General features: G+C 36.8%; 2 protein-coding genes across 2 annotated transcripts; both read right to left on the bottom strand.

The window, feature by feature from the left end:
- Positions 1–6,138: 6,138 nt before the first annotated feature.
- Positions 6,139–7,878, bottom strand: LOC117138223. The gene is made up of 2 exons (XM_033300168.1): positions 6,490–7,878; positions 6,139–6,434 (listed from the first exon to the last, which is right to left on the bottom strand). The coding sequence occupies exon 1, from the start codon at positions 7,574–7,576 to the stop codon at positions 6,620–6,622; it is 957 nt and encodes a 318-aa protein (XP_033156059.1). The 5' UTR covers positions 7,577–7,878; the 3' UTR covers positions 6,139–6,434; positions 6,490–6,619.
- Positions 7,879–10,313: 2,435 nt separating this feature from the next.
- LOC117138225 (troponin C-like) lies at positions 10,314–11,037 on the bottom strand. The gene is made up of 3 exons (XM_033300170.1): positions 10,956–11,037; positions 10,506–10,901; positions 10,314–10,450 (listed from the first exon to the last, which is right to left on the bottom strand). The coding sequence occupies exons 2-3, from the start codon at positions 10,840–10,842 to the stop codon at positions 10,416–10,418; spliced, it is 372 nt and encodes a 123-aa protein (XP_033156061.1). The 5' UTR covers positions 10,843–10,901; positions 10,956–11,037; the 3' UTR covers positions 10,314–10,415.
- Between the last annotated feature and the right edge of the window lie 905 nt (positions 11,038–11,942).

The raw sequence follows: 11,942 nt of genomic DNA, 5'->3' as shown, positions 1-11,942 counted from the left end.
ACCACTATTAAGCTTGGAAATAAAGACTGTTCCAAGCATCGTTCTACTGATAGCTAGGGAAGATAAATTAATTATGAGTAGTCTTCTGGAATAAGGATGTAATATAGGGTCTGCATCCCAATTTAGGCGCCACATGGCAAACAGTTAGAAGTTTTTTTGGACCGATTCAATGTGGTATGAGTAAACTACGTCTTGAGGACTCCAGACAGGTGGTCCATACTCAAGAATCGGACGGACTAAGGTTTTGGTCTTAACAGAACAAGACGATCAAATTGATTTCCTTGCATTGATAAGTCCAATTCTAAATCGGTGTACAATATATTTTCTGAATAGTGGAATGAAAACGTCTGACCTATGGCCTTCGATTTCCAAAACTCTCGGACAAGTTCGTTTGAACGAGCTTCCCCATGAAGGGAAGATGTAGACTATGCAGACCTATGTTAAGTAAAGCAATAAATTGAATTAAAATTGAACAAAACAACAATGGTCATACACCACAACGCGGAAAATAATCAACCAACTTATAAAAGAATTTCTACAATTGGTATCTTGGTATCATCTCCTGGACTTATTAAGTAATGGGATATATTCCTGTTCTGGACAGCGCCCGTTTCTTGTTAGGGGTGTCAATTTTTGTGTCGCCTTAATGCCATCATAAAGAATTCGAGGAAAATCACCATACTGGGGTTAGGCAGCAGTTTATATACACAGTTTCTGATCTGTCTACCAATAAATTTGTTCCTGATCTGCAGATTTGTAACACTGCGCGATTTTACAAGAATCCAAAAATTGAGAGATTTAAAAGGAGAATACTGGACTAGGCATTTACTCCCTGTATCAAAAATAAGGGAAAAAGAGTTCGATTCTTTGACCCTCTTTCAAGGGTGCAGGATGTCTGAATGAAATTAATTGTATTCGATTATATTAGATTGTCCAATTCTAGAACGTATTATACATTCGGCTATGCTAGGCGCTCTTCGCTTATGTAACGTCAAAAAGAATATTTGAGACTAGAATTTTAATCGGAATAATAAAAACATGGTAGGCATTAACCCAGTCGTTTAAATAAAATAAATCAAACTTTTTTTTTAATATTATAAAAGTCAATGGGAACCAGATAGAAATAAACATTATTATTGGACATATGATTGGATTTATATGTTTTCTAAAGTTCATTGTCGGGTCTCGCAGCTCATATGCTGCCAACTTTGGAGCACCTCAGATGTGCGATTATCTTTCGTTATCTAAGCCGCGCTTAAATATTAAAATCAAAAAGTTCCAGTAAAAGAATTTTTCTTTTGTGCTATTTAAGTAAACTAATTGTTGTCCGCGACGCGCCTAGTGTTGCACATTAAACATATTCGTGTCAGTAGAAATTGAAAAAGTTCCCAAAGGTTGCAAGGTTAGCATAAGTATTTAAGGATTGAACCCATTCATTCATGAGGACACGGGCACTGGTGCCACTTATCGTTGTTGTGAGTTGTGTGGCGACTAGCTAACTCTCCTATATCATATGATGCAAACTTCGCCTTGCTGATGACGAAACGCTCCCAATTTGTACAGAGCTAGTTTCGGCATCTGAACCATTCAAATTTTCATGTAAGCCCGCGAGCCCTTTTGAGCATCCTACGACAGCGTATTTGGATCGTAAACGCTTAGGAACTTTGCAGTCGATCATGTGTGCGCTGTTTTTAATGCAAGCCTCGACCGATGACACAAATTATGGGAAACCCGCAGATAGACTCCCTACTCTCCGCCCATTTGCGATATGTGGCTTTGATTTTTGTGGACCTGTCTATACAACATTGAAAATTCGAAGAAGGCCTCAGTACAAGTCCTACGTTGCCTTATATGTTTGTTTTGCGTCCAAGGCGGTTCACATAGAGATTGTGCCAGAGCTAAGTACTGACTCCTTTTTATTGGCTTTCCAAAGTTTCATTGATCGACGAGGTTTTCGGCAGTCAGTTTATTAAGACAACGCGATAAACTTCGTCGGAGCGAGTCACCATTGCCAGGCTCATTGCGAGCGGATCCAGGGGCAGTCGGACGCAATTAATTATGCAAATTTGCGTTCGCACCCCCTCTCACATGGGCGGACTATGGGAGGCAGGTCTGAAAACTGCCAGGCACCCACTCCTACGAGCGGTGGGCAGTGCGGTCCTCAACGCGAAAGAGTTGTCTCTGTCCTCGTTGGAGTCGAGGCCGTGATTGGCTGAAATTATAGGATGTAGTGGTTTCTTGGTTTTGTATTCTTGCCGGTATATCGGTGTTTAAATAAACTTATTTAAATTTTCATCGGTTTTTAGTTTACTTTTTTAGCCGCCGTTTACAGAAGTTAACATTTGGATACTATTTCAATTGTCTCTTTTATTTCGATCTGTACTCTAGCTTGGTTCAACAGCGACTGACTGCCGCGCTCTCTGCAGAGTGGCGAGTCGATAAGTTTCTCAATAATATTTGTTTGTATGTATATAGTAAGGATGGGTGTATGAATGTATAAGCTTATGACTAGATTGGCTATGTATAATTAGGTATGTATGACTAGGAATGTATGACTAAGAGTAAAGGAAGAGGGTAGAAGGAGCAGCCTACTACAACTCGGCCGTCCTGACAACTAGATCTCCCGATCGTAGGATTTTATAACAATTAACGTTTCTTAAAGCTAAGGGTTCTGTTTCTCATTTTATTCTTCTTAGTAGAGATACTTTTAAACGGTCTTAAACATTTTTTAGGTTTTCTTTTCTTCTTGTTTGTTTTCTTTGTTTTACAATTACTTCTTAAATTATGCTTTCTATTTCGTACAGAGTTTCTTAAATTATACTTTCTATTTCGTACAGAGTTTCTTAAATTATACTTTCTATTTTGTACAGAGTTTTTTAAATTATACTTTCTATTTTGTAGACTCTTAATTTTTCTTTGCCAGTGTTTTATATTCTGTATGCTCCATACACCCCGGTAAGGATTGCGAGAAATTTGAAATCCATCAACATCTTCCAGAAGGAAGCGATCGTTTTTGAGAACTTTGCTTATGACATAGGGTCCTTTATGCTTTGGAATTAACTTCTTAGCTATGCCTGTTGTTGAGTCAAAATTTTTAACCATGACGTAGTCGCCTTTTGTGAACACTCCTGATCATTTTCGTTTTTTGTCAACATATTCTTTATTGTATGCTTGTGCTATTTTCTGACTTGCCCCGCCTTTATTTCTAATGCTTTCTAAATCTCTTTCTTCAATCGTTTCTCCAATTTCCTCAATTTTTTTCTTTTAATTCATCCATAATTTGTCCTTTTTGTTGTAAACCAAATAACATTATGCTAGGATACTGTTTAATGCTGCAATGTTGTGTATTGTTCAGGGTATATTCGACCTTTTCTAAGACTAAGTCCCAGTGTAGACCTTGATCAGGTTCAATTAACTTGCTAATCATTGGACCAAGACTTCGGTTTATACGTTCAACTTGACCGTTGGCTTGTGGCGATCCTGTTGCAATTTTTATGTGTTTAACATTGCATTCTTTCAAAAATGAGTCAAAATCGCCAGACGTGAAACATGCTCCTCTATCTGATATGATACACTTAGGCCTACTGTATGCTCTGAAGTAGTCGTTTAACGATTGTATGACTTCTTTTGTGTTCGTAGTTTTTGTTGCGTATAGTCTGACAAACTTTGTGAATGCATCTACTATCACTAGAATATGTTTCTTCGGTCTACCCAAGTCTACTGGACCATAATGGTCAATATGGATGATTTCAAAAGGTTTGTTTCCCTTAGGTATGTTGTGTAGAAATCCTTCTGTTTTTCCTGTTTTGGGACTGAATGAAATACATTTTAAACAGTTGCTGATATGTGTGGTACACTTCTGTTTTAAATTTGGAAACCAATAGTTTTTCATTATAGCTTCTATCATTTTGTCTCTTCCTACGTGTCCAAGTTCGTTGTGATACTTGTATAACACTTGTTCTTCCATTTCTATCGGAACGTAGAACAGCAATCTATTTTCATTTGTCTTTTTGTAAACTATACCATTTCTCATCTCATACAATTTATTTTCTGTGTTTTCAAACAATTGCCTGATTTCTTTTAATTTTGTATCTTTCCCTTGACATATAACTAGATTAACTTCGAAACTGTTTGTTTGTGTTACCATAATATTTGTACACCTACTCAGTGCGTCAACATGTTGCATGCGGCTACCTGCCCTATGCACAATTTCAAAATCATAACCTTGGAATTCTAAAGCCCACCTGGATATCCTAGGGTTTAGCTCTTTTTTGCTTAGGGTCAAAATTAATGAGTTGCAGTCGGTGACTATTTTAAATGTCCTCCAATGAAGATAAACTCTAAATCTACGTAACGAATAAACGATGGCTAAAGTTTCTAACTCGAAACTGTGGTATTTTGATTCAATATCTGTTGTCCGTTTTGAAAAGAATGAAACTGGGTGCCATTTCTGGTCCTCCTTCTTTTGCATAAGTACAGCACCGAATCCAGAAGAACTTGCATCACAATGCAATTCTGTTTCGTGTTTATGGTTGTATATAGCTAAGACCGGTGACTGAATTAATTTATCTTTTAACATATTAAAACAAATCATTTCTTCACTACCAAATTTGAACGGTTTATATTTTTTAAGAATGTCGTGCAGTGGTTTAGCTAGTCTAGAAAAGTCTTTTATGAACCGTCGAAAATATGAGCATAATCCCATAAAACTTTGTACTGTATGAACATTGTTAGGTATTGGGAAATTTTTTATTGCCTCGGTTCCTTTGTCATTTTGCATTATGCCGTCTTTATTTATTATGAACCCAAGATATTTTATACTCGATTGCATAAACTCACATTTGTCTATTCTTAATTCAAGTTTATTTTCAACTAATCTTTTAAAAATTTATTTCAACGTTTCTAAGTGTTCGTTTATATTTTCGGTTGCCAATAGAATGTCGTCCATATATACTACTACTTTGTTTTCTCTAATCATATCAGCAAAAATTTTGTTAACAAATTTTTGGAACACAGACGGGGCGTTTTTGAGGCCAAATGGCATTCGCAGCCACTCGTATTGGCCTAATGGTGTAACAAAAGAGGTGTATTTTATTGATTCTTTTTTAACACGTGGAAAAAACCGTTTTTAAGATCGAGTTTGGTGAAAACAGTTTTCTCATTCATTCTATCTAACAAGTCATCTATAAGAGGTAGAGGATAGTTATCTTTCATTGTCATTTTATTAAGTTTTCTAAAGTCGACGCACATACGTAAGTCTCCAGTTTTCTTTTTCACTAAAACAATGGGCGATGCATATTCCGAGTCGCTTGGTCGTATAAATGCGTTTTCCAAATATTCGTCTAATAGTTTTTGTAACCTGTCTTTTTCTGTGTATGAAAGCCTCCTAGGAGAACAGCTAAACGGTTTCCGGTTTTCCAAACACAATTGTATTTCACTTCTAACTGTCGGTTCATTTGGCCTTTTTGCATTTATATAAAAATTTCTAAACAACCTATCGAATTCTAGTTGTAACCTATTGCTAACATTTTCTCCTATTTTGTATTCTAACTCACTTTCAGTTACATGACACATTCTTAGTACTTCATTATCAAAGTTGTCATTTAATTGTTCGTAAACGTTTTTATCTTTTGGCAATTTAAAACTAACGATTTCTTTTGAAGTGTTAACAATTTCATCTTCTGATAATTTTGATTTACTGATATTCTTTTGTTGACTAACTATTTCATTTCTTAACGATATTGGACCAGTTTCTTTATGCTGTTGATTAACGATTTTATTTTCTAACGATTTCGGACTAATAGTTGCATTTTTTAACGATTTTGGACTAACAATTTCGTTTTCTAACGATTTTGGACTAACAATTGCATTTTCTAACGATTTTGAACTAACAATTTCATTTTCTAACGATTTTGGACTAACAATTGCATTTTCTAACGATTTTGAACTAACAATTTCATTTTCTAACGATTTTGGACTAACAATTGCATTTTCTAACGATTTTGAACTAACAATTTCATTTTCTAACGATTTTGGACTAAAAATTGCATTTTCTAACGATTTTGAACTAACAATTTCATTTTCTAACGATTTTGGACTATCATTTTCAGTATACATTGATCTTTTGTTTATTTCCATGGGTTTTCTCAACGCAATCATTCCCAAGGTATACGGGTCTAAATTTAAATTGCATGCAGTTAAAAAATCTCTGCCGAGAATAACATTATACCTCATAGACTGGTCGCAAACAATGATTAAACGAAAATATATTTTTATTGATCCTTTCAATACATAACATGTGGTTTGTCCATGTGTTTTGAGAATACAGTTGTTTAAACCAAAATAGCAAGTATTAACTAGGGCTAACTTCATTGTCTCGTTAATAAGTGACTTTTTAATGATAGATATAGGACTGCCAGAGTCTATGAGGCATTCTGAAATTATCGGCTTATAAGCATTTTCAAAAAAATTAATTTTAAACCATCTTACATAATTATTAGTTGAAACGCTCTTCCTTGTGGGACATTGTGCCACCAGGTGTCCAAGTTGTCCACAGGCGAAGCACGAACCTGGTTCACGTTTGGGCTTCTTGCAGATGTCAGCTTTGTGTCCTCTTGAATTACAGTTTGCGCATCGTATGGCATCTTTGTAGTCGGTTGGCTGTACAGGTGGCTCCCTCCGAGCTGACAAACGGATGTTCAAAAATGCGCATGCATAGAGAAGCATTGAATCCGTGCTTGGGTACGGAAACTTTGCAGCGGTATGACTTGCGACTCTCGAATTTTCGCCGGATCTCAGCCTTGGATGATTGCTCGCCAAAAGTCAATGACAATTGATCAAGCAAATTGTCAATTGGTTCGATCAATCGAGCAGGGTGCGCATGTAACCAGACTTGCGCGTTTCCTTTAAGTTTAGTGATGAGTAAGATGCGTAAATGGTTGTCATCGATGTTGAAAGTGCGTGCGATATTTGTGACCACTGTTATCCAGGCACGCGCGCAAGTTTTCCCATCGTAATCGGTTATCGTCTCTTTGGCGAGAGCGAGAACATCAACTGGAAAACGCTGGCTCTCCGCTCTCTCGTTGGATCGCTGCGGCGAGTGAAATGTTGTGTTCTCTTTTGTGGCGCCAGCCTGCGTAAACTGCGCCGTCTGGATAACGGAACTAACCTTGCTTTGCTCTGGTTGTTGTTGTTCTTGGAACTGCAAGCTCGATCGTGTTCCGTTAAGCATTGCCTTCGCTTCTGCTAGCTCTGCGCGTAGTTGCTGTAGCTCGAACATGTTTGTCTCCCTCTCACTGCCAGTTTCGGTTGATTCTTTTCTGTTCATCGCATTCACACTTACGTGATCGGTGTTAATTTCACAATTCTGGAAATCCAGTGAAGAAAAAATGTCGTTTCTTGGTGGAGCGTTTTTCTGGGGGTGCTCCGGTGGACAATCGCCCCGAACTGCCGTTGGGATGTCTTGCAGCCTCGCGATTAATTCGGCTTTTGTGCCCTCCGTATTTTGGCCCAGAATACGTAGCCAATCTTTTAGAGTTGTCAGCGAAATGTCGTTCAGGATGATTTTATCGTCCATTTTGGATTATTAATCCCACTTCTGAGATTTTAGCCGCCGTCTACAGAAGTTAACATTCGAATACTATTTCAATTGTCTCTTTTATTTCGATCTGTACTCTAGCTTGGTTCAACAGCGACTGACTGCCGCGCTCTCTGCAGAGTGGCGAGTCGATAAGTTTCTCAATAATATTTGTTTGTATGTATATAGTAAGGATGGGTGTATGAATGTATAAGCTTATGACTAGATTGGCTATGTATAATTAGGTATGTATGACTAGGAATGTATGACTAAGAGTAAAGGAAGAGGGTAGAAGGAGCAGCCTACTACACTTTATATTGTGCGGAAAATGTTGGACGAAGTTTCATACCAGTTGCAATCGAGAAACTCTTAGTGGTAAGTCCTTCTTCTGAATGATCAACGCAATCGGGAATTGCTTGCAGAGAAGGTAAACTCGCCATATCTTTAAAGCATTTACAATCGTTAGAATCTCGAACTCAAAGAAACTCTACTCTCCGTTACTGGAGTTGCTCTTTTTGCTCTGAACTCTACGAAATAAACTGCTGATCCTCTAAACCTTTCGCCATTAGTACGTCTCCGCAGCGAGACTTATTTGCATCTGTGGCTCTTCCCAACGGATCGAACGGTTTGAGAACTGGTCCAGATATAAGTAAGTGGATTAAACGAAGTAATTCATTTCTCAGTCGCTTTTATATTTGTTTTATCCTTCTGTAACAAACATTCATTTTAACTCAAAAAAAAAAAAATGTTCTCGAGAATAATTCTCTGAAGCTTACAAAAAAATTAACTCATTTAAAATGGGAACCGGTTGCACTTAATGGTCACTTTAGATACTTAAAAGTCTCGGATGGATTTGTGATTGAGTCGACCTATTTGCTTAGGCCGTCCTGTTGCCAGCCAATAAAACTGCTTATCACTTCTTTTAGCGGCCCCTTCAGAACTCAGGAGTCAAAAGGTTCATGTTTTGATTTGGGCAATTAATTGGTATCAGCATAGTATAAAAACAAATAATAATAACAGATTAAAATATAATAATTACATATTTATTAGTTTGTTTAATTAAATGGAAACAAAACAAGAGAGAATGCCATAGTCCACTATCGGATACCCGTTACCCGTTCATCAATATTTTGGGATATCAATTTTTAGTGAATATAATGAGAACAATTTTAAAAAAATGTTTAAAGTGTAGGCGTGACTGCCTCTTAACATTTTTCAAAATGCACGCAAACACTTTTAAAAAATTTTTCGGGCGGTTTTAGGGCGTAAGGCTGGGCGTGGCAAAAAGTTTTGGACAAATAGATAGAAATTTACAACACAAATAAAATTATGCAAAAATACTCAAACAATTTTCAAAAGCGTGTGAGAGGCCGTTTTGGGGGCAGATAGAATGGGCGTGGTAAATCGGTTTTTGTCAAATCAATAGAAATTTACACGACAGAAATACAACATTTGGATGCGTAGAAGGTGGCAAAACTTGAGCAAAAGGGCGTAGTTTCCCTTTTTCTTCTACGTCTAGTTTAAATATTAAATATCTCAATCAACTTCAAAAATCGGCAACGGAAAGGTGTGGAAGCGTTTGTGTTTTCGTTAAATGGTATTTATTTTTATCTTCAGTGTTTCAGTGTAATTAAGTGTACATCGCCAAGTAGGTGATCCTCCTTACAGCGAGGAATGGTGCTTTAACGCAATAATTAGAGTATTGCGAGACCATACCGAGCCCATCATTTTGTATCATATCATAGAGATCGTTTTCTGGGTACGATGGCCCGTAGGTGTCCGTTATGGCATTGCCTACTAAGGTACGGGTTTTCACACAATCGAACAGTCAGCTTTTTTGAACGCATTCCACGTCTCTTAGCGGTTCTAATAGATTTCCGCACGATAGGGTTTCCACCTCACCAATTGGTTTCACATACAAGGGCGTCGCGAAGGTATGGCAGGGGAGGGCAGCTAACCCCTGGACCTAAAAGGAATGTTCAAAAAATTTTATAATTTTCAACCTATCACGTAACTTACAGTTGTTTATTTACACTATGTACTGTTCTTATTCGCTAAGTCAACCTGTATCCGCTCGGGGTAGTCGAGGACAACTTTCCCACATTTTGAAAATGATAATTCTACTATCTGCGACCCCAACCCCCCTTGCTTACGGTCTGGTGACGCCCTTGTTCATATATCTTATTGGATCACTTGGCATAATTTTTCAAAACCCGTGAACAAGCTTTACGCCCACCGTATTTATTTGGGTTTTTTTTAAATATTTAAGTGTCACATCTGGCTTGATCTTTTACACCCGTAAACTATCTTGTCACCGCGGTGCGTATCAGCCTATTGTATTTAATTATTTGGATTTTTTTATCACATATCACATTTTTTTCTCATCACCGGTCGCACGCATTTTCCCCTTTTCTATATCTTCATTCACGTGATGAGCGGACTGTTCGGGCGCCAAAAGACAGTCGAAAATACTACCTTGGAATAACTCCCTGCATGCTTTTGGTTTTCAGCATATGAAAAATGAATACATCAAGCTCGTAGTTTCCTTTCCCCTTCCCAAGCCCTTTTTCAGGACGAGGACATTAATTTATACTTTTATTATACTATACTGTTTTCGTGGAACCGATTGCGAGACCGTTCTATTTGGCAGGAATACTTAAAGTAATTTAAAAGGGTTTCAAAAAATTCGTAAGAATACAATATTTTACGTTTTCATACGATCAATTTACTTATTTACTTTAGACAAAATAATTTAATATAATGTTTTCTGATGTCATACAATTTTGATTGCATTGTTTAAATTAAAATACTTATTTCGATGTACTCTTTTGATATTCTTTTAATCATCGCCACCGGTCATTACTTCCATAAATTCTATAAAATAAAATATGTCATAAAATAGCCAATCATAGCTGTATGATTTATATACCATCAAAATCAACAGTGCCCGATCCATCGGAATCAATTTCCTCAATCATCATGTCCAGGTCGTCATTTGTCAATTTATCGTCTAGTTCGCGCAGGATTTCACGAAGAACACCAGTAGTTATATATCCATTTCCTTCTTTGTCGTAAAGGCGGAAAGCTTCCTTCAATTCAGCCATCATAGCTTCAGCGTCCTCTTCCACAAGGAAGCGGGCTGCCAGTGTGGTAAATTCTTCAAATTCAATTTGGCCCGAGCCATCCTCATCGACTTCAGCGATAATGTCAGCAAGAGTTGCATCATCAAGTTGATGACCCAACATGCTAAGTATCGTACCCACCATAGCTGTGTTGATATATCCATTTTTTTCAGGGTCAAAAGCATTAAATGCATTACGTAGTACTGTTAGGAAATGCTTTTTAGTTAAGAAATTAGTAAAATATGTTATAACCTTACATGCAGTTTGCTCCTTGGTCAATTCATCCTATGGAAAATAAGGGTGATTATTTAGAGATAATATATACTGTATATATAGGCATAATAATAAAATGCCTCGGTTCCTTTGTCATTTTGCATTATGCCGTCTTTATTTATTATGAACCCAAGATATTTTATACTCGATTGCATAAACTCACATTTGTCTATTCTTAATTCAAGTTTATTTTCAACTAATCTTTTAAAAATTTATTTCAACGTTTCTAAGTGTTCGTTTATATTTTCGGTTGCCAATAGAATGTCGTCCATATATACTACTACTTTGTTTTCTCTAATCATATCAGCAAAAATTTTGTTAACAAATTTTTGGAACACAGACGGGGCGTTTTTGAGGCCAAATGGCATTCGCAGCCACTCGTATTGGCCTAATGGTGTAACAAAAGAGGTGTATTTTATTGATTCTTTTTTAACACGTGGAAAAAACCGTTTTTAAGATCGAGTTTGGTGAAAACAGTTTTCTCATTCATTCTATCTAACAAGTCATCTATAAGAGGTAGAGGATAGTTATCTTTCATTGTCATTTTATTAAGTTTTCTAAAGTCGACGAACATACGTAAGTCTCCAGTTTTCTTTTTCACTAAAACAATGGGCGATGCATATTCCGAGTCGCTTGGTCGTATAAATGCGTTTTCCAAATATTCGTCTAATAGTTTTTGTAACCTGTCTTTTTCTGTGTATGAAAGCCTCCTAGGAGAACAGCTAAACGGTTTCCGGTTTTCCAAACACAATTGTATTTCACTTCTAACTGTCGGTTCATTTGGCCTTTTTGCATTTATATAAAAATTTCTAAACAACCTATCGAATTCTAGTTGTAACCTATTGCTAACATTTTCTCCTATTTTGTATTCTAACTCACTTTCAGTTACATGACACATTCTTAGTACTTCATTATCAAAGTTGTCATTTAATTGTTCGTAAACGTTTTTATCTTTTGGCAATTTAAAACTA

This window comes from Drosophila mauritiana, chromosome 2R, assembly GCF_004382145.1.
Source record: "Drosophila mauritiana strain mau12 chromosome 2R, ASM438214v1, whole genome shotgun sequence".
Classification (NCBI taxonomy): domain Eukaryota; kingdom Metazoa; phylum Arthropoda; class Insecta; order Diptera; family Drosophilidae; genus Drosophila; species Drosophila mauritiana.
This window is presented reverse-complemented; position numbering and strand designations above follow the sequence as displayed.

Excerpts from the sequence above, each read along its gene's own strand:
- LOC117138223 (XM_033300168.1), bottom strand. The coding sequence starts at position 7,576 with ATGGACGATAAAATCATCCTGAACGACATTTCGCTGACAACTCTAAAA.
- LOC117138225 (XM_033300170.1), bottom strand. The coding sequence starts at position 10,842 with ATGGTGGGTACGATACTTAGCATGTTGGGTCATCAACTTGATGATGCA. Across the intron at positions 10,451-10,505 it reads GGGCACTGTTGATTTTGATG|AATTTATGGAAGTAATGACC; the intron begins GTATATAAATCA and ends TTTATTTTATAG.